The sequence below is a fragment of the Cibotium barometz genome, chromosome 37, assembly GCF_041138505.1.
Source record: "Cibotium barometz isolate CiBa-2024 chromosome 37, ASM4113850v1, whole genome shotgun sequence".
In the NCBI taxonomy this organism is placed as follows: domain Eukaryota; kingdom Viridiplantae; phylum Streptophyta; class Polypodiopsida; order Cyatheales; family Cibotiaceae; genus Cibotium; species Cibotium barometz.
The window spans coordinates 8,253,953-8,277,371 of NC_141082.1; the positions used below are offsets into that span (position 1 = coordinate 8,253,953).

The 23,419-nt window shown below is 43.2% G+C and overlaps 1 protein-coding gene and 1 long non-coding RNA gene across 2 annotated transcripts; both read left to right on the forward strand.

Annotated features, from left to right (window-relative positions):
* Positions 1–19,720: 19,720 nt before the first annotated feature.
* LOC147616896 (uncharacterized) lies at positions 19,721–20,646 on the forward strand. Its single transcript, XR_015262303.1, has 3 exons — positions 19,721–20,149; positions 20,289–20,355; positions 20,445–20,646. It is a non-coding gene; the product is annotated as an uncharacterized LOC147616896 (long non-coding RNA).
* Positions 20,627–22,328, forward strand: LOC147616897 (uncharacterized). The gene is made up of 4 exons (XM_086776286.1): positions 20,627–20,659; positions 20,785–20,854; positions 20,955–21,647; positions 21,717–22,328. Exons 1-3 carry the CDS (start codon positions 20,627–20,629, stop codon positions 21,539–21,541), a joined length of 690 nt encoding a protein of 229 aa, XP_086632412.1. The 3' UTR covers positions 21,542–21,647; positions 21,717–22,328.
* The last annotated feature ends 1,091 nt before the right edge of the window (positions 22,329–23,419 follow it).

Consider the following 23,419-nt stretch of genomic DNA (forward strand, 5'->3'; position numbering starts at 1 on the left):
TCCGCATGTTGGCTGCTGAGGATAAGTTGGATGGCACCAACTATCCATTGTGGGCATATATGATGCGACATGTATTGGTAGCAAAGGGGTTATGGAACATTGTGCAGGGTATTGATGCACGTCCTATTGTGGCTGGGAATGCTGCAAACACATCAGAAACAGGTACTGTTGATGATGGTGCAGGCACAAGTGCTGTAGCAGCTGTTCGAGAACCACCACTTTCAGCAGAGCAGATTCGTTGGGATGGTAGAGATGCGCAGGCTCATGCCTTGATTGCGCTGTCTGTCAAACGTACCATTATCCCACATATTCGCTCCTGCAGGACTTCTAAGGATGCTTGGGATGTACTTGCCACATTGTATCAGGCAAGAAATGAGGCTCGTGTTGCTTACCTCCGAAAACAGTTGGAGAATGAGCATATGAACGAAGGTGATTCTATGGATAGCTTTTTGACAAAGATCAAGGATTTCAAAGAGCAGCTCATTTCTGCAGATGAAATCCTGTCAGACAGTTCACTTGTGCAGACTGTTTTGAATGGTCTACCAGATTCTTATCAGGGTTTTGCTTCCACTCTTCGCTTGATGATGAAAGGCAATCCCAATGCCTTATCATTTGAGGAGTTAGTTTCTGTTTTGCTGCAAGAAGACCAGTCAAGGCAAAACAGGAATAGTATGCGTGTCGCAGATCAAGCTTTCGGTGCTAGTCAGAGAAGCGGGAAAGGTAAAGCTGGCTTTTCTTCTAGTAAGCAGAAATCTGCAAATGCTGCGCAACCAAAGAAGGAAGACAAAGATGAGAAGAAGGGTGACAAACAGAAGACATTTTGCAAGTACTGTAAGGGAAATGATCATGTCATCAAAGCGTGTCCTAAGCTGGCTGCGAAAGAGGCTAAGAAGAAAGAGGCTGGTATGGCTGTTGCAGATGCCTCTCCTTCTAACAATGAATCTGCTAATGTTGTGCTAGATACAGAATGGGCATTCAATGCGCAGTGCAGTTATGACCCATCTTTGCATGACACATGTATGTCTGCAGTAGATTCAGATGTATGGTACTTTGACAGTGGTGCCACTAAGCATATCACCTCGCAGCGCAGTTTATTCACTTTCCTTGAGTCTGCTCCCACAGGGAATACTGTCACTTGTGCCAATAACTCCTCTTATCCCGTTAAAGGAGTTGGACAGATTGTGCTGAATGTTGCAAATGGCAACACCTTTACACTTTTTGATGCATTGTATGTGCCAGGGATCAAAAAGAATCTGCTGTCAGTCTCCGCATTTGCCAAAACAGGTTTGGTTGTAAAATTTGTGGATGACAGATGTACTGTTCATGATCTCTCTTGTGGTGACATCATTGTAGCATCTGGTTCACTATGTCGAGGGCTGTATAAGCTCAATATGGATGGCAAATGTGTAGAGGATTCAGCATGTGCTATTATGGATACGCAGGCTATTTCAAATGCAAAACTGTGGCATGCACGTTTTGGTCATCTGAATTTTGCAAGTTTGCTGCGCCTGCAGAAATCTGAAATGGTGTCTTCTTTGCCTAAGCTTGAGGCACCTGTCAAGCATGTTTGTGAGGGCTGCATATTGGGTAAAATGCAGCGTGCTTCCTTTCCCAAAGATGGATCAGTGAGAGCTGAACGCAGATTGCAGCTTGTTCACAGTGATGTTTGTGGTCCCATGCAAACTCCATCATTTGGAAACTACCTTTACTTCGTGACTTTCATTGATGATTTTACCAGGCATGCATGGGTATATCCTTTGAAGGCAAAGTCAGAAGTGTTTTTGTGCTTCAAACAGTTTTTGGTTATGGCTGAAAATGTGTCAGAAAGTAAGATGGGCACCCTCCGTTCAGATCGAGGGGGGGAGTATATGTCTTCAGAATTTAATGCATTTCTGGCTGAGCGTGGGATAAAACACCAATGTACAGTGCCGTATACACCACAGCAAAATGGTGTGGCTGAGAGGAAAAACAGGTCTCTCATGGAAATGGCAAGATGTATGGTTAAGAGTCAAAGTCTACCACATGGTTTTTGGCTTGAGGCTGTCATGTGTGCCACTTATGTACTAAACAGGTGTCCCACCAAAGCATTACAGGTTGTCACTCCATATGAGGCTTGGCATGGCCGCAAGCCATCTGTTGGCCATTTACGTGTTTTTGGTTGCCTGGCATATGCATTAGTGCCTGTGCAACATCGCAGAAAATTGGATGACAAAGCTGTCAAATGTATTTTTGTTGGATATAGTGCTGAGAGCAAAGGCTATCGTTTGTATCATCCACAGACAAAGCGCATTTTGGTTAGCCGTGATGTTGTATTTGTGGAAGATGCAGTTCAGCCCTTGGTTTCATGTACTAAGGAGACAGATATCAGCTCACGTGATGTCTATGATACATTGTTGCCTCTTTTCAGTGGTGCACAGTCAAGTGCAATACCTCATGAGGCAGTTTTTCAGCCTATGCAGGTTTTAAATGATGGCACAGATCAGCCTATATCTGATGCAGATGTGCATGATGCACTTGAGGATGAGAGACAAGAGATTGAGGGCTCTAGGAATATGCCTAGATGGCTGGTGCAGACTTTGCGTGACAGCAAGTTGGATGCCCCTTTGTCTAGTCGCACTCGTTCTGGCTCTCATGGTGCCTCTTATGCGTCAGATTGTTATGCATTGGCTGTTTCTAGTATGTGCGATGAAAGTGAGCCTGTTTCATTTGATGAGGCACAAAGTTCAGAAAATTGGATGGCTGCTATGCAAGCAGAATACGATGCTATTATGAAGAATGGTACATGGTCTTTATGTGACTTGCCCCCTGGCAAGAAGGCCATTGGCACTAAGTGGGTATACAAATTGAAGCGTAAGCCTGATGGCACAGTGGATCGCCATAAGGCTAGGCTTGTTGCAAAAGGTTATGCTCAAGAGAAGGGCATTGATTTTGATGAGACTTTTGCTCCCACATGTCGTATGACCACTGTTCGTGGCATCTGTGCATTAGCAGCTCATAATGGTTGGAATGTACATCAGCTGGACATAAAGACTGCGTTCTTAAATGGAGATTTGCATGAGGAGGTGTATGTATCGCAGCCTCGTGGTTTTGTTCAAAGAGGGCAGGAAAACAAAGTGTGCAGGTTAAAAAAGGCTTTATATGGTTTAAAGCAAGCTCCACGAGCTTGGTATGAAAAAATACATGCATATTTGACTGCACATGGGTTTCAGAATAGTCCAACAGAAACCACTTTGTATGTTAAACGTGTGGATGGTGTACATCTAATCATTGCTCTCTATGTCGATGACATGCTGCTCACAGGACCAAATGAGAGTCATATTGCTGATTTTAAGGCTGATTTGAATGCCTCTTTTGAGATGTCAGATTTGGGGCATTTGCATCATTATTTGGGGATACAATTTAAGCAGTGTGATGGAGGTATTGCTTTGTGTCAGACAAAGTATATTGAAACATTGTTGCGGAGATTTGGCCTTGAAGACTGCAAGCCTATTGCTACTCCAATGGAGACAGGTTTGAAGTTGAGTCTTCATGATGCTGGAGATCACTTTGATGTCACACTCTATCAGACAGCTGTTGGTTGCCTCATTTATGTATGCATTACGAGGCCAGACATTCAGTTTGCAGTCTCACAGGTGAGCAGATTTATGCATAGCCCAGGCATTAAGCATTGGCAGGCAGTGAAGCGTATCTTTCGCTATTTGAGTGGTACTCGGCATCTTGGGTTGTTATATCCCAAGGGGGGATCATTGCCGCCAGATTTACATGCTTTTTCAGATTCTGACTGGGCTGGTTGTTATGACACACGCGTGTCCACGAGTGGTTTTTGCTTCATGCTTGGAAGCTCATGCATATCATGGTTGAGCAAGAAGCAGCCTACTGTGGCCACTTCTAGTTGTGAAGCTGAGTACAGGGCAGCTTTCACAGCTACGGTTGAGTGTGTGTGGCTCAGACGCCTTATGGCTGATTTGGGTGTTGGGCAGCCATCTGCCACCACCCTCTTCACTGACAGTCAGAGCGCATTGGCAGTTGCGCGGAACCCAGTGTTCCATGCTCGTACGAAGCACATTGAGGTGCACTACCATTATGTCAGGGAGAGACTCTCTGCAGGAGAGATCAGTTTGGCTTATGTGCCAACACAGGATAACCTTGCAGACCTTTTCACAAAGGCTCTGCCTCGTGAGAAGTTCGAAGCTTTTCGCAAAGCTTTGGGCTTACTCCCTTTTGTGGATTCGTCCACATAGCTAGACACTTCCCTATACATGAGTGCTAGCTCTTGTTCACCGCATCACTCCAGGGGGGATTTGTTACCATATTATAGTAGTGATGTGTGTGAACACACTTAGGACCGCCGGGGCACTTTTTCCCTCACTAGGAGGTTTTTTCCCCCGTGCATTGTATATACGCCCATTCTCTTCTAGGGCTTGTTATCTTTCATTTTTGGCACTCATAATACACTACTGTGTTGTGCTCAAGCTTCCTCATCTTCTTGAAGTTGTGTGTGCATTCCTGCAACCCTAATTCCAACAGTGTGGTGAGAGTTACATTTTGCCTTTTATGTGTGGCTTCTAGGGCTTACACTCTTGGCCGGCCAAAGTTGAAAAGTAGGTCCTATGACTTATTCGGTCACTCTAGCTTGTGCAGACACCTATTAAAATGCACACGTTTTAAGGCATGATAGAATATTGTATGAAAGATTTACATAAACCTCATTTCAAGTTTTTCTCACACAATATCTCGAGTGAGGAGATAACAAGAGGTCGACAACTGTACTATCTTTATGGACAAGCAGACTTAAAAAACAAAGTATGCTTATCACCAATAAATTTGTTTGAAAGGGTATATGTGTACATGGACAATTACATTTCCAACAAGTTGGGTGCTTCACTATAAAGTACTCTTCTCAAAATGGTCTAAACAGGGAAGTACTATCCGACAGCTTCATGGATAACTCCAAAGTCTGGGTCTGGCATGAGCAGGATAAGATCCGCTGCCGTTTGGAAAGTGATGAAGCTCCCACATCTAGCCTAATGTATAGATATTGATGAAATTTTCTTTGCAGATACTCCAGGTTATAGATACTTTAATCCATCTCATGCAACATATAACAGAAGATGATGAAAGCCAAGATGATGTAGGTGAGGATGCTGATGGAAGACAAAGTAATGAAGGTGTCCATAATGTAGACCAAGATAGTAAACCACAACAGAACTATTTTGGATCGTATCTTTCTATTAGGGAAAGAGCTTACAAGTTTAAAAAATCTATTGTGAATGGAGATGAATTTGTACCACTTTCACTAGATGTCTGTAAATATGTGGGTCTCATTGAAGAAGAAGCTTGTTTCCTGTAGATTACGTTTCTCCCTTGTATTGGATTGTGTTCTTGCCTTGTATTAGATTTCACTTGGCTTGTACTGAAATCTACTCTTGTAAATTCACCTTTTGAAATATACTTTGCTTACCCTTTTCATTGTCTAATTGCATTTTAATTTCTTCCACTTTATTCAATTTCTACCTAATAGAAATATATATATATATATAGTTCACAATTGCTTTTGGAATATTTTAATATATTTATTTTAATTTGTTGTAATTTTCTCTTACATTAAGATTATAACAAGGCTCCCAATTAAACCAAAAAACTTTAGGTTTTCTAACCTCTCTCATATAAAATTAAAATAAGCATCTTAAAAAAATTTAATTATTTGAAAGTGTAAGGTTCCCCCTTCTAAAATAGGAAAAACACTTAAGATAGTCCACTAAGTCTTAACTTGGAGAAAATTTCATATTTATCGCGACACCTTGACCATGTAGAGATTCAAGGATACGATTCATAGGTAAGACCTAGTCCTATCCCACAAGGGAAGCGTGATCTTCTAAAAATCACCCATAGGGTAATTTATCATAAATTGGGCAACTACTAAACTTGATTTCTAGAGGCAACGCTTTTTTCCTCATCCATGCAAGGCACAGCCCGCTGACCTAGTCTTCTAGAATAGAGTTGCCCAAGAACCTAGTTATCTAGCGTAGGGCTTTCACTTAATCTGTTGGAAAGCTACCCGACTAATCGGGTCCACCCGTCCGTAAGATGGTGCCATTGGGGCATTCCATCCTCCCACTTTCCACCCTATTCACGCGTCAATTTGTTTTCTAATTAATCCTACCACACTGTTTGACATAAATAAACATGTTCCTTAATTAAGGCCCTTTTTACAAAGTTTGTTAAAACAACCTTTTTACACAATACAATCATGCCAAAGACAAGATATATATATAAAAAGTTTATACATGAATCAATTCCATACAAGCCAAACCGGCTCTCTTATTCTTTTCCTTTATTCTGCCGATGATCTAGAATTCGACCTTCCAGCCTCTACATGCTGCGCAAAACCCTACGGGACCATACACCTCATCGATGGCCGCTGGCGAGGCTCAAGCCGGCCTGTCACCCTCTCAGGCTCTACATGCTGGGCAAAACCCTACGGGACCATACACCTCAGCTGGCGAGGACTCAAGCCGGCCTGTCGCCCTCTCAAGCTCCATCGCTCGATCCTCCCGCCCCTCAAAGGGATGTCTGCACACTAGGGTGGGCTTATTTACCACACTAGCCTGGGCCCTCAGAACTAGGCAGCATCATAACCTCTCGCCTCAATCGGCGAACCTTATTCCCCCAATGGTATAAGGGATACCTTGGGCCATTCCCGAGCTTTGCTAACGACGCCGCCCGGCTACACAAGCACGGAACGGAGTAAGCGTTGAATAGGAAAAACTTGCACTCTTTAAAGATAACAATTTCAAAGCAATTTATTGAATACAGCATCACACAATTCGTAACTTCATACAATTTTATGTCATTCTTTTTAAAAGGAAAAGATACGCATTTATTAGCACTAATATAAAAAAAACTCTTCTTTAAAATATAACCAAGCTAACCTGGCCACCATTTCCTTGAGGAGCTTGAAAAGGGAGGGTTGGGGAGCCGCATCGGGAGCATCTTCCCTAATCTCGTTGTTGGGCGCTCCTCTCGAGGAAATATTTTGATGTTTTCGAGATGGGGCCATCTTGGACGTCGACTTGTAGGGCTCGCTGCCGCGGTCGAAACGCTTAAGTCGGATCTCAATTCTGAGATCGTTTGCTCACCGTATGAGCAAAAGACTATAGCGTATGAAACCTTTCTTAAGGCAATTATTAAAGTCTACGCAAATGGGGGGGAGGAATTGTGAGATGTCCTTAAGACAAAAACGTTTTGCTAAAGGGGAGAAGGGCTGAGGGCTGCTGTAAGTCTCTTCACACGGGGGCGGGGGGGAGGGGGTGGGGGGGGGGAAAGAAGAGTTAAGGACACTGCCTCCTAGAGCAAGAGGAAAATTGCCTTATCTGAAAAGAGACAAATGACGAGGTGTGAGAGGGGTGGCTGTACTACAGCAAGTACACTGCACAGGGACAAACGACGGTACAACAAGGCATACGCTGCGCAGAAATGCGTGTTGCCTGTGGAGCACCCCAGGGATTTATATAGCTGTGGGATATAGGTACGAGCACTGCGCAAAGCAAGGACAAAAGGACGGTGTACCATCAAAGGCTACGGATCAGTGGCCTGCATGGGTCTAGGGGAAAGGTACGGTGTTGGTTATCAGGGATACGCATGTACCTTATCTGGTCTGGGGCAGCATGGGTGTCCATGTAGCTGTACGTGTGGACCACACAATGGGCGACCGTCCTTTGGTTCTTGTGTGGCCATCGTACGGGCACCCTGGTAAGTGTGTATGGTCCGAATTTTGGAGCGAGGTCCCCAAATTTGGGGTGTCCGTCTCGATTTCCGTACCGGACCGCCCTGGCAGGCGAATTTTTTTTTTATCCAGGAGGTTCTCTTGGTCGTTGGGGTTCAGACCGTTCGTCAATCGGACGCTCAGTCGTGCATTAATTAAGGTTTAAAGGTCGTCGTTTTTTAACTAAAACAACTGAAATTTGTCTATAAGCTTGATCCGGTGTCCGTTTTGGATGCTGTAAAATCCTATATTAGGGTAAAATCGCACGCAGATTCCAAATTTGGGCTCAAAATTTGAAGATTCTAAGTAGAAATGACTCAAATAATAAAACCATTGATTTTTATACCATAAAAACTCATAAATTTATCTATTACATGAACATTTCTTTATTTGTGAAGATGGGTATGCTACATCCTTCCCCCCTTAAAGAAATCGAGATGTCCTCATCTCGTCATGAATTGGGGATAATCCTTTAAGAGTGTAGCTTCATCTTCCCAAGTTGCATCCTCTTCAGGGTAATCTTTCCACTGTACTAGATGTTCTACAAGAGTTCTATTTCGGAGTTGCCTTTCCCTAGAATCTATGATGCTACTGGGCTTTAATTCAAGGACTCCTTGAGTAGGGATTACAACTTGTTCATCATCAAGAATATGATCGAGACTGGGTACATATGGTTTTAACAAACTTACATGAAATACATTGTGGACTTTGATATGGGTTGGGAGTTGGAGTTTATAGGCACTTTTACCTAGACACTTGATAACTGTATAGGGACCACAATACCTAGGGCTGAGTTTCTTATATTTCCCAAGTGATAGAGAACTTCGTTTGGGTCGCACTCATAGAAGAACTCTATCTCCTTCCTTGAAGATCCTTTCAGACCTCTTGGTGTCAGCATAATGCTTTTGTCGATCTTGGGCAGCTTTAATATCCTTTTGGAGTGCCTTGGTTTGTTCCTCCATCTCTTCGAGCATTTTCCTGGATGCCTCAACTCTTATGGTCGGATCAGAGAAATTTAGAGGAGACAAGCATTCTTGTCCATAGAGTGCTTTGAATGGTGACATTCCTATGCTCTGATGAATAAGATGCATTGTAGGAAAATTCTACCAGAGGAAGGTATTGAATAAGATGCATTGTAGGCAAATTCTACCAGAGGAAGGTATTGAATCCACCTTCTTGGTTCCCGTCCACAATATGCTCTGAGAATGTCTTCAATTACTTGATTGACTCTCTCAGTCTGGCCATCGGTCTCTGGATGATAAGCTGTGCTAAAGCAAAGTTGAGTTCCCAGGGCTTGAAATAAGGACTGCCAGAACTTTGAAGTGAAGTCAGAATCCCGATCACTTACTATCCTTTTTGGGAGACCATGAAGTTTGAGGACTTCCTTGATGAATATTCGAGCAACATCAAAAGCTTTGAAGGTCTTCTTCGCTGGTATAAGGTGAGCTACTTTGGTAAGTAAGTCCACTACTACTAGAATGGAGTCATATCCTCCTTGAACAGTGGGGAGACGTGACAAAATCCATACTAATGCACTCCCACTTCATTTGGGGAATATCCAAGGGTTGAAGTTTTCGAGGCATCTTGACCCTTTCAACTTTGATCCTTTGGCATGAGAGACATTGCTTCAAGTACCGAAGGACATCATTTTTCAAGCCTGCACAATGAAAGCTCCTTCTTACGGCATTTAATGTTTTTGCATAGCTTGGGTGTCCTGCAGAGCAGGACTATCATGAGCTTCATGGAGGATTAGTTTCTTTAAAGCAGGATCCTTAGGGATACATAGCCTGTGATTGAAGTAGAGGCTTCCTTCATGAGTGGAGTATCCCTTGATTAGATTCTTCTCTTTCTCTGAATTTCCCTCTTCTTCTACTAACTTCATCATCCTCTGATAACCTGGATCATGAGATGAGACTTCTTCCACCTTGACTAGTATGGGATTATTTGGCATTGAAATTGCACTCAAGAAAGATTTGCGATGACTAAGTGCATCTGCTACCACATTATCTTTCCCAGGGCGGAATTTGATGTCGAAGTCATATTCTTGTAGAATTTCAATCCATCTCCTTTGCTGCATGTTGAGGTTAGGCTGGGTGAAGATCCACTTTAGACTTTTGTGGTCAGTTACAAGCTGGAATTTGCCTCCCAAGAGATAATGTCTCCATAATTTGAGGCAATGAACAACTGCTAAGAGCTCCAAATCATGGGTGGCATAATTTGCTTCAAATTGCTTCAGCTTGCGGGAAGTATAAGCGACTGGTCTTCCTTCTTGGCCTAAGACACCACCAAGTGCTAGACTACTAGCATCAGTAACCACTTCAAATTCCTTGGCAAAATCAGGAAGTTTCAGGACTGGGGCAGAAGTAATAATGACCTTGAGCTGATCAAAACTGTTTTGATGGATTGGCAGCCACACTATTTTGCAATCCTTCTTAAGAAGATCCGTCAAAGGTGCAGCTACCAAGGCATAATCTTTGATAAAAATCCTATACCATCCCGTGATTCCCAAAAACCCACGAACTTCACGAACTGATTTAGGGGGTGGCCACTCCAGAATATCCTTGACCTTGGCGGGGTCTACTGAAATGCCATCTTTGGAGACGATGAATCCAAGATACTCAATTTGATGTAAAGAAGGTACATTTGCTCTTATTGGCATAGAGTTTGTGTTTGCGCAACAATTGCAGAACTCTAAGAACATGCTCCTCATGCTCTTCCATTGATTTGGAGTAGATTAAGATATCATCAAAGAAAACAAGCACAAATTCATCCAAGTAAGGACGGAATATATCTTGCATTAGGCGGTTGAAGGTTGCAAGAGCATTGGTTAACCCGAATGACATTACAGTAAACTCATAGTGGCCATAACGGGTATTGAAGGCTGTCTTGGGTATATCTGCTCCCTTGACTTTGATCTGATAGTAACCAGACCTCAAATCTATTTTTGAGAAGACTTTGGCCCCATGAAGCCTGTCAAGAAGTTCGTCGATGCGAGGGATAGGATACTTATTCTTGACAGTGACTTGATTTAGCCCTCGATAATCAATGCAGAGGCGGAGAGTTCCGTCCTTCTTTTTTTGGAAAAGAACAGGTGCCCCCCAAGGAGAGTTACTCGGGCATACGAATCCTTGCTCAATGAGTTGGGAAAGTTGCTCTTTAAGTTCAATGGCTTCAGGAAGGGACATTTTATAGGGTGTTTTTGAGATGGGTTGAGCTCCAGGGATCACCTCGATTTCATGATTGACTTCTCGAGGAGGCGGTAGCCCTGTAAGCTCGTCAGGGAAGATGTCAAAGAATTCTTGGAGCCAAGAGGGTTCTGTCTCCATACTAGGTTCAATGGCTTTGTTGAGCTTGACTAAGAAAACTTGCTGACCCTTACGTGTTCCCTTGAGAAGATGTTTTGCCTTGACTACCCTAGATTTAGGTTTTCCTGTCATCCCCTGAACAGATATTACTTGGCCATGCTCATTTTCAAAAGTGATACTCCCCTGGTTACAATGAATGCTAGCTTTGTTTGCAATTAACCAATCCATCCCAAGAATTCCATCATAAATTCCTAATGGCAAGACTCTAAAGTGGCCATGAGTTTGCTCATTACCCAGCTCAAAATCAAGGTTTCCTATAGAGTGGCGAGATACTACTTCTTTCCCACTGGCTAACTCTACAGTCATTCTTCTAGCTATTTTTTGACTCAAGTTTAATTTTTGCAAACACCTAGGAGAAAGAAATGAATGGGTACTGCCACAATCAATCAAAAGCTGAAATGGCTTACCGTGATGAGTGGCTGGGGTTTGGATTACACCAAATTGTTTATTCGGACCTTGGTGTTCTACTGCCGTATGGACGATGGCACGCTCTTCTTCAGCCATTTCCAAGGTTGGTTCTTCACTTATAATACAGGCGGTCCTAGAAACTACTCCTCCGCGGCCTCTGCCACGCCCAGTGCCTCTTGCACCTTGGCGGATAGGGGTTTCACGGCCTTGATTTCCTCTGCTACCTTGGGGAAATGATGTTGCCATCTTGGGACAGTTGGCTCTAAAGTGTCCCGGCTCATTGCACTCAAAACACAGAGGGCCTTCTCTGGAAGAAGCAGCATACGAGTGGGGGACAAAAGAGTTGTCTTGTCGCCCTCTGTTGTAGTAGAAGAAATTCTGTTGGGGTTTCTTGTAGGGTTGATCTTTAGGATTTGCCTCAGGGTAAGATCTCTTTTGATGCTTAGGTTTGTCAGTCTTCATTTCTTTCACAAGGGACTTTGCTCGTATGAGAGCATCCTGTAATGTGCTTTGCCTCATTGTTTCAAGGCGGGAGTCTAAGGGTTCATTTAACCCTCGGCAGAAACGAGCCACTTGCTGGGAAGTAGTCATAGCTGGGGCATACTTCCAAAGAGTGATAAATTTGGAATAGTAGTCCTCAAGAGTTAAGCTGCACTGCCTAAGACTCAAAAGCTCATTCATCTTTATGGATTCATGGGATGGGGGAAGATATCTTTCCTTCACCGCCTACTTGATGTCTTCCCACGTTTGAGAATGCTCGGCGACTTCCTTGTCACGGCACCACTGTTTCCACCAGAGTTTAGCATCTCCGATGAGGCGAAACCGTGCAAGCATAGACTGATTTGCTACTCCAGTACCGGCGGCGGCAGAGAAATAATCGTCCATCGCCTCAATCCAGACTTCAGCATCCTTCTCAACCTTTGAACCTTCTCCTTTAAAGGAGGGAGGTTGCATTTGCTTGAGCAGGAGCTTCTTCTCCTGGGTATCAGTGTAAAGCGCATTGGGAAGTGGAGGGTGATCGTCCTGGCCACCATTGTAAAAACAATTTTAAGATTACAAGATTCATATTTACACAACGCTTATTTTTGGAGAGTAAAACATTGAAATCATTTTATTTCCAAATATTTACAAGGACGAGTTTTATTACAAAGATCTGAGACTAATATAATTAGTCTTATTTGCCATCAAGGGAAATTCCTAAGCTTGACTATGACATAAGGGTAGAGCGGTCCACATAGGTGAAATATGGGAGTTCCGCTGTAGTTTCTAAGACTCTAAAAACTGATGGTAAGGGTGGTAGACTCTGGATTGGTGTAGGTCCCAACACAGCTACTCTATCAGCAACAGCAGGTAAGATCTGCATCACTTGGTCATACACCCAGCGATCCTGAGGTATGCGAATCCCATCTATAGTCACAGAGGTGTCGGCCATGGGGGTACCGACGACGAACCAAAATAAATGGATCATCTTCAACTTTTCAATCCAACGAATCCGCTTTAGGTCGGTGGTAAGGTTCCCAATTCGATCTGCTCGGATGAAGAAATATCCCGGCCCACGACTCTAGAAATCTCTACCCCATCATCTTTCAATACATACGAGAGAAATGAGGGAGGGACATCTTCTCTAATATCTGCACCATGGTGTCACGGAACTCGAAATTTGAGGAGTGACTAGCAGTCTCAAAGATGCATTGGAAAACTAGAAACTTCGAGTAGGCATCTTCCTCTTCCTACAATCATTCAAACATTAATTCAACTTGTTTGTTTTAGTAGGATGCTTTTATTAATTAGCATTATGTTATGTAAAACATTCATTGCAAAACAGTCCTTAAATGGCAATTCCTAGGAGCTAAGATCGGCTCTGATACCAAGTGTAAGGTTCCCCCCTTCTAAAATAGGAGAAACACTTAAGATAGTCCACTAAGTCTTAACTTGGAGAAAATTTCCTATTTATCGACACCTTGACCATGTAGAGATTTAAGGATACGATTCATAGGTAAGACCTAGTCCTATCCCGCAGGGGAAGCGTGATTTTCTAAAAGTCAAATCACCCATAGGGTAATTTATTATAAATTGGGCAACTACTAGACTTGATTTCTAGAGGCAACACTTTTTTCCTCATCCATGCAAGGCACACCCCGCTGACCTAGTCTTCTAGAATAGAGTTGCCCAAGAACCTAATTATCTAGCGTAGGGCTTTCACTTAATCTGTTGGAAAGCTGCCCGACTAATCGGGTCCACCCGTCCGTAGGATGGTGCCATCGGGGCATTCCATCCTCCCACTTTCCACCCTACTCACGCGTCAATTTGTTTTCTAATTAATCCTACCACACTGTTTGACATAAATAAACATGTTCCTTAATTAAGGCCCTTTTCACAAGGTTTGTTAAACAGCCTTTTTACACAATACAATCATGCCAAAGACAAGATATATATATATAAAGTTTATACATGAATCAATTCCATACAAGCCAAACCAGCTCTCTTATTCTTTTCCTTTATTATGCTGATGATCTAGAATTCGGCCTTCCAGCCTCTACATGTTGGGCAAAACCCTACGGGACCATACACCTCATCGTCGGCCCCGCTGGCGAGAACTCAAGCCAGCCTGTCGCCCTCTCGGGCTCCATCGCTTGATCCTCCCGCCCCTCAGAGGGATGTCTGCACACTAGGGTGGGCTTATTTACCGCACTAGCCTGGGCCCTCAGAACTAGGCAGCATCATAACCTCTCGCCTCAATCGGTGAACCTTATTCTTCCAATGGTATGAGTGATACCTTGGGCCATTCCCGAGCTTTGCTAACGACGCTGCCCAACTACACAAGCACGGAACGGAGTTAGCGTTGAAGCCAAGAAAAACTTGCACTCTTTAAAGATAACAATTTCAAAGCAATTTATTGAATACAGCATCACACAATTCGTAACTTCATACAATTTTATGTCATTATTTTTAAAAGGAAAAGATACACATTTATTAGCACTAATATAAAAAAAAACTCTTCTTTAAAATATAACCAAGCTAACCTGGCCACCATTTCCTTGAGGAGCTTGAAAAGGGAGGGTTGGAACCGTATCGGGAGCATCTTCCCTAATCTCGTTGTTGCGCGCTCCTCTCGAGGTAATATTCTGACGTTTTCGAGATGGGGCCATCTTGGATATCGACTTGTAGGGCTCGCTGTCACGGTCGAAACGCTTCAGTCGGATCTCAATTCTGAGATCATTTGCTCACCGTATGAGCAAAAGACTATAGCGCATGAACCCTTAAGGCAAAAACATCTTATTAAAGTCTACGCAAAATGCGGGGGCGGGGGAGAAGAGTTAAGGACACTGCCTCCTAGCAAGAGGGGGATGGAGGAAAATTGCCTTATCTAAAAAGAGGCAAATGAGGGGGTGTGAGAGGGGTGGCTGTACTACAACAAGTACACTGCACATGGACAGACGGCGGTACAATAGGGCATACGCTACGCAGAAATGCGTGTTGCCTGTGGAGCACCCCGGGGGTTTATATAGCTGTGGGGTATGGGTACGAGCGCTACGCAAAGCAAGGACAAAAGGACGGTGTACCATCAAAGGCTATGGATCAGTGGCCTGCATGGGTCTAGGAGAAAGGTACGGTGTCGGTTATCAGGGAAAGGAGTGGTACGCATGTACCTTATCTGGTCTGGGGCAGCATGGGTGTCCACGTAGCTATACGTGTGGATCACACAGTGGGCGACCATCCTTTGGTTCTTGTACGGCCATCGTACGGGCACCCTGGTAAGTGTGTACGGTCCAAATTTTGGGGCGGGGTGCCCAAATTTGGGGCATCCGTCTCAATTTGCGTGCGGACCGCCCCGAGGGGCGATTTCTTTTTTTTGTCCCGGAGGTTCTCCTAGTCGTTGGGGTTCAGACCGTTCATCAATCGGACGCCCGGTCGTGCATTTATTAAGGTTTAAAGGTCGTCGCTAAAACGACTGTGAAATTTACGTATAAGCTTGATCCGGTGTCCGTTTTGGATGCTGTAGAATCCTATATTAGGGTAAAATCGCACACAGATTCCAAATTTGGACTCAGAATTTGAAGATTCTAAGTAAAAATGACTCAAATAATAAGATCATTGATTTTTATACCATAAAAACTCATAAATTTATCTATTACATGAACATTTCTTTATTTGTGAAGATGGGTATGTTACAAAGAGTGAATAAGCACCCTAAAAAATATCATATTTTTACAAGTTGTCATCTAGCTATGCAACCTTTTGTGCGAATGCCATGGCGATGACTATAGTTAGTACTCTACTCTCTACGGTGCACTTGTAATACATAAAAACATGTGTGTGTGTAAACTCTTGGGAATTTTAGTTTTAATTTTAAAAAATACCTATGGTTTAGTTTTGTGTTTGTCTTTTTAACTTGAGAGTAATCGTTTTTTTTAAACGTAGAGTCATTAGTCATAATAATAAGGTACCATGTATATAGACACTAGAAAGGGTCAATGATTAGTGATAGCAGATGACATAATGTGGGTGATTTACTAAACAGGGGGAGAGCTGTAAAGATGCCCGCCAACGGTGCTTAGACCTGTTAAAAAAAAGGAAGCCTAGAGAGCTCCTCCTTCCAAAGGCCAAATTCTTAAAATTCAAACTTCACAAGTGGTGGGAAGGAGGAGGTAGAGAACGTAGTAACGTCACTCACACACACCCCCTTTGTTCCTTCATCTTTTTTGCTCTCAATCTTGTCGGTCCCTCTCTCTCCCCCTCTTATTATCCATCACACATTTCCCTCTGTTTCTTCTCTCTTACCGTGTGCACATGAAGGCCTTTTGTTCTGTCCGGCCAAAAGAAAATTGAAAAAATATTACTTTTTAACCTGAAGTATTGAACGGAGATAACCTTACAGACTTCACCTATAAAAGTTCTATTCAAACTTCACAAGTGGTGGGAAGGAGGAGGTAGAGAACGTAGTAACGTCACTCACACACACCCCCTTTGTTCCTTCCTTCATCTTTTTTGCTCTCAATCTTGTCGGTCCCTCTCTCTCCCCCTCTTATTATCCATCACACATTTCCCTCTGTTTCTTCTCTCTTACCGTGTGCACATGAAGGCCTTTTGTTCTGTCCGGCCAAAAGAAAATTGAAAAAATATTACTTTTTAACCTGAAGTATTGAACGGAGATAACCTTACAGACTTCACCTATAAAAGTTCTATTCGGCGTACGAACTGAGGTAGTGGTAAATTGTTTTGTGACATCTAGAGCTCCTTCGTTGGCTTACTCCGATTAGTTGCTTCGATTGCTTGCTGTGTTTTCTTGGTGGTGCAGGGCTTGCCCTTACCTCTTGGTCGTACAGTGGCCCTTGCCTCTTGGTCGTAGAGTGGCCATCCATCGCTACCTAGGGGTTTGATTCCCCTTGGGCTCGGGCTCAGTTGTTTTTGTGCATGTTTACAAGTGATTGGACCTCGGGGGGTGCACTACTAAGAAAGAGCTAAGAAACCCTTTGTATCACGTGCGTTTAAGGGTTATTTAAAAATCCCCTTACCTGTGAATTTTTATGAATAAAATGGCCCCTTTTTATTTAAGGACTTACGGGTTTTTTTTCCAAAATTAATTTTAAAAACCCCTTCTGTAAATATATTTCTATAAATTTATCTTAAAAGTGTGAATTAAAAAACTCCTTGATTTGAACTCATGTGGTATACTTACATATTTTTAGGTGAACCCCCTAAGGATTGGACATGCCTTCTTTCATCATTTCGTTTGTAGATGCGGATGCAATTGTGAAGTAAGGTTTTTTGTTGTTGCTAAGTCCGATGGAGTTTGCGTCTATGTAGCATCCATCTATGTAGCATCCATCTATTTCCTCTCGACATAGTTCACCCATAGCCCCAATTAGTAGTCCCATGGAGTTTGCGTCTATGTAGCATCCATCTATTTCCTCTCGACATAGTTCACCCATAGCCCGAATTAGTAGTCCCATAGCCTTGCCATCTCGGCCACCGAGATCCACTCCAAATGCCCCGCATGAAGCAACCTAGTGGAGGTTGGTAAGGACCTATCCGTGAAATATCTGTTATAGGAGGCAAACCACCTATGGGTGTGACCTCAAGTGCTCCATCCAACCCAACTCAATCTCTAAAGGATGGACCCCCATCAAAAGAAGGCTAAGGTTATAGGAATTGTATGGTCTGATAGCACAACGTACACTTTATTACATCATTATGATGCGGTCTAAACACACATCAACAAAGGAAACTTTTAAGCGAAGGATTGGAAAGTTATCATTGACAGGTTGAACAAAGATACAAGTGGCTCATCAAGCCAAGACCAAGTCAAAAACAGAATAGACACCTTGAAGAAAGCTTATAAGAAAGGAAAGGTAAAGCAGAATTCCATAGGGACTGGGCTATCATCATGGCCTTTTTATGAGAAATGTGATACATTGTGGGAAGTACCCCAAAATGCATTGGCTTGATGAATTCTATCGACAACGATGGAATGGCAGAGGCAGGAGTTGATACTAGGGTAGACGTAGAGATACTGGATGATGAGGAGGAGGATCCAATTGTGGACAGAGGCATTAAAGCAACAACAGATTAAATTGGAGTGAAAAGCAAAAAATACGGCATCGTCCATGATGGTGTGAAAGGCCAAAAAGTGAAGGAATTGAAGAAATCCTCAATAAACATTCTTGATCGATTGATGGAGACGACAATGAAAGTAGTGCCAGATAAACTAGGGGAGATTGAAGCAGTAAGGATGATTTATGAAGAGAGACTATTTCAGATAAGACATGAAGAAGGAGACAAAGAGGCAAATAACCTATTTAAACATGCAAGTGGAAATTGCAAAGATTCTTAGCAAATTAGGCAAAGAATGGTAAGGATTTAATCATGGTTTTGATGTGTAACTTTTGTAGTCTTGTTCTGTGCCTTAGGTATTTGAGAAATCTTTATGACTTGTGCGTAAACATTTGGAACCACTCACCCCAAGGTAACATAGTAGATTAATCAAAGGTACGCATCAATCCATGCATGCTCTTATGATTTTTGGTTTATTGTTGATGCCTAATTCTGCTCCTTGTCAAACTTCAATTGAAATGCAATGTATTCCAATAGGCACTTTAATGCTTATTTTATGTGCCTTTATAATGCAAAGTGTAATCATTGAATTCCTAGAAAAGAAGGGGTGGAGGTACGGTTGTCAAGAATGGTGGTGTTTCCCACACCAGGTGACTTTTTGGAGACACATTCACTCTAGTCTTTGGTCCGAAGCACGACTTGGAAATCAACATAGATGACTTTTTGGAGACGCATTTTCGTTTGCGATTGAGAAGGGAGATGCAAAGACAAATGAGGTAATTTTTTTGTTTTTTTAAATCTTTTGCTCTCTTTTTAACTTTTACTAACTATTGGGGACGTGGGTAGGGGAGCCTCTTGGTCATAGAGTGGCCTACCATGGCTGCTTAGGGGTTCGATTCCCCTCAGGCTCGATTACTTTGTTTGTGCATGTTTACATGTGTAGTGGTCGGTCGGCCGGTCGAACTTTCATGTACGAGATCCATCTGACGACGTCCGACAAGTGCAAGATACTGTTCCGTCCGACGAGGTCCAATCGGTCACTCTTTTGCCGGACGAAGCCCACCGGTCGGAGACATGTGCGCAGGCTATCCATCTTGACGAGGTCCAATGGGTCACTTTTTGGCCGCACGGCCGGAGGCATGTGGTAAGGCTCGCTCTCTCTCTTAGCTTGTGCACATGTCTCCGACCGGTGGCCTCCGTCCAGCAAAAGAGTGACCGGTCGGACATTGCCGAACGGAGTGGTATCTCGCACATGATCTCCAAAAAGTCCGACCGGTGGCAAAGAACCCACCGGACATCGCCGGTCGGACATGCCACATTGACCTCGCACATGAAAGTTCGACTGACCAATGGACGGCCAACCGATCGTCCAATGCACCTATTCACATGCATAAACAAAATTATCGAGTCTAAGGGGAATCGAACCCCTAAGCAACCATGGTAGGCCGCTTTAACACGTTTTCCATCACAGCATGAAAACGCACGTCAATATTGTGGCCTGAGAAGAAGAGAAACTGCATGTCGATCCTTCAAGGGCCCAACCTTCATTGCTTCTAGAGCTTCCGGGATTTTGCTGAACCCATGCCAGGTGTAGCAATTCTTCGCCTTTCGCACCAGGACCGCCGCCAAAAGCAAAAAAGTTTCAGCTCGTGAGTTACACATTATCCTGCTTGCATCCCTTTCTTACCCGTTATGTGTTTTATCAGCAAGAGGCTGGATTGCGAGGTGATGGGCTGGCAGGCTTCCAAGGCACAGAAGCAGCAATGGACAAGGTAGAAAGCCATAGCCACAACAAATATGTGCTTTTGGGTGGCCATTTTGGTTATGAATTGTGCCAATTTGACGATAGGAGAAGAGGTTTGAAGATTACCACATGCAAGAACCCATCTGGACGATCCTGCTTCTTCTACTGTTGCAAGCAGTGACGCTGACACCAACACCAGCCCAATATCAGTCCTACCAGAGGAACCCATGCTTCTACTGGACATAAAACACGGTTCTGGTCAAGACAAGGATGGCCAAAACCACACAGACACAGGTCTCAAATCTAGAGCCGGTAATTGAGCATGTTTTGGCTTAAGCTGTACTAAACCCTGCTTAGCTATTTAATACATCTGCTAATACTTGTTTTGTGCTTGAATTCTGCATAACCTTGGTCCTACTGTAGCTTCTGATAGGAATACTTCTTTTGACAGAAACCAGGAGAGAGAAGTCACTTGGCCTACTAAGCAAAAAGTTTGTTCAACTTTCTTTGTATCTGAAGTAAGTAGCTTTTCAGTCAGTCAAGTAATGCTTTGTGTATCTTCTCAATCGTGACACTTCATAATCCCACATGCAAATGTTATCTGCAGACCAAAATTGTCTCATTGGAAGATGCTGCTAAAGTGCTGCTAGGCGATTGCAAGGAGCCCTCCCAATTGAAGAGTGAGAACTTTCAAGCTTACATAAACTCAGCTGAAGGCTGGGTTCTTCCCCTCACCATTATTTTGGTCTGTTTTTGCAGCTAAGGTTAGGAGGCTATACGACATTGCTAATGTTTTGTCTTCCCTTCAGCTTATTTGAGAAGGTATACCATCTTGGTGGGCTGCAGCCTTTTTACTTAAGGGCTCTCCATTCAGTTTTTTTGAGTATCATTCCAGTAATTAAGGTTTCATATTTCCTCTCCATTGCATTTCCTTTCATGGCCTGCAGACTCACGAGACAAAGAATAGGAAGCCTGCCTTTAGGTGGTTGGGCGTGAAGGGTCTAGCAGCCGAAGGAGGTAAGTAATGGGTTCTCTTATACCCTCTTAAAACAGATGTCAATAAAGTGGGTGTCTGTAACTTGAGTTGCTTACCCTACTTTGGGTATAAATTATGCAGCCAACATCAAACAACATGGTACTGCAGAATCTTTGGAGAGGCCCAAACGAGGGCGGTGTGATGGCAAGCAGGGGACACTTGAACCAAAATGCATGAAGAAGTGTAATGTGAAACCACTGCAGAGCAGGAATACCAACATACCCGGGCCTATATACAACCCTGTGCCATGCTACCCTCGTGTCCATGTGGATGGGACATCTCACCCTCATTTACTTCCATCATCCATGGCAAACCCTGCTGCTTCAAAGCCGATCGGGCTGACATTGGGCACTGCAGGAGGGTGGAGAGAGTGGACCAACTCAGGGCCACAGCAGAGGAGCCCAAGTCGTCCATGTAGAGCTCAATGTGAAAACAGGTTTCCAGCTCAACGTGAAAATTATCATCCAGAAGCCTCAGTGTTCGAAGCTGAGGCCTACCCACAGCAGCCTCCATGTTCCACAATGCATTGCTTCCCTGCTGCTTATCCACCATGTGCATTTGGCAGGGGCTACCCATGTGTCTCCAAAGCAGCCCAGGAGAACTGTATGCCCTTCTTTATGAATTTCCTTCCAAGCCCATTGTTTTGCCCATGTCAAGCCATGCATTAGCACCATTGCCCTGAGGACAGCAATGCAGGGACCCATTCAAATGATTACAGTAATGGGGAGTGCCAGGAAGCACATTTGGCAGCATCAGTCCAGTATCAAAATGAAGGTACTATTGCATTCAACCTTGGGGGTCAATGTTTTGAAATGGCATGCTGATTTTGTTGGAACCTTGCAGGTGGCCACTTGCTCCGTAGCTTCCCCTGCTGATCTTTCTTCTCAGGATTCTGACTCCATGCAGAGCACATCATAACTGCATACATACGCCCATGAAGAGTGCTTCCATCGATTTGGCCCATTGCACCCATTTGTTTGTACACTTCTCATGGAATAAGCCAAAGCTTGGATCCCCAAATTTCTCGGTCCAATCAATTTGAACAGATGTCCTGAGATGATCAAAAGATGAGAAGTACAACACGGTTTTGATGCCTACTTCCCCATCAACCGAAAGCATTCTTAGGGTACTAGACAAGAAGTTTGGGTTCTTATGAAGGTCCTCATGATGGCAACCCCTTTCTTATACTTGCCCCGAAGGCTGTTGAATCCCTTATTTCAGCATTTGAGGGCCCATCAACTGCCTTCTCAGGCATTGAGTAAATGAAGATTAGGTCTCTTTTACAACTCAATATACTTCAAATAGGAAATTCTATTGTCTACCTGCATTCTCAAAAACTTCTAGGCTACAATCTCCTTAAACTAGCATTGTCTATCTTGGAGGGGAATGCTTATGCTTCTTAAGTCATTTATGAGCACCTTGTAAGGCATGTTGCATGTAACAATTATTGAGCAACCAGTTCTATTTTAGTTCCATAGTCTTGATTAAGGAGGATGATAATAACAATTAGCATTAAATGAAAGCATAGTAATACTACATATGATTGAAAATAGAGACCACACATTGCATTGATTTGATGCCTCTTTAAATAGGTAGAGATACACACATTATCTTGGCTCTAATGATGATTAGGTACTAACCCTTTTCCATAATTATCTCCATGATCATCTCCATTGCTTTCTTGATTATGAGCCAAGAATATCTCTACTGTAAGCGTGTAGCCAAGAATATCTCCAATGTAAGGTGTGTCTTTTGTGGTACATCTATGAGCTTTGAGATTTGAACTCTATCAAGAGGATGTTCATGTGTGCATGTGATGGAGCACATCCAACACCCTCCTTGATCCATACATGGAACATGAAAACATAATGCAATAGCATAGCTCTACATGGAATAAAAATGCCATGAAAACATAATGCAATAGCATAGCTCCTATGAGCATCGCTCTACATAAAAATGCAGGAGTCCTAGGTATTTTCTAATCATAGTGCATCCCTCCAAAGCCCTATCATCAGTCCATGAAACATAGTGTCTCATGTGCACTATCATGAGTTGGGCATGGAGACCCAACACTCCCATCAGTCTCCCCTTTGAGGGCTACATGGCCAAGTGAGAGACAATGTGGGCATAGACATATCACATAACCTATACCATCGGTGGTTAGAGGTGATTTTATGTATGGGCAATGGAGAGCATTACATGGCTTTTAAAAAGCCCATGATGCCTCTTCATCATCATAAGAGGCATTTACATGGTTGCATAGTGCAAAGTTTTCTTCAAGTATAGACATGTTGGCAATGTTTGTTGCACCTTTGTTGTTGTAGCATTTTTTTGCAAGATGTCCTAGCTTTCCACATATTGTGCATTGAAGCTTTGGTTTATCCTTGTGATAACAATTCTTTACAAGATGGCCAATCCTACCACAATGAGTGCATTGAGGAGGTTTGATATTCTTCTTTTGAGTGGCATATGCTTGATCCATCAACTTCTCTTCAGAGGCTTCTTGTTGTAGTTGTTTCTTTTTATATTCTTCATAAGAGAGGACT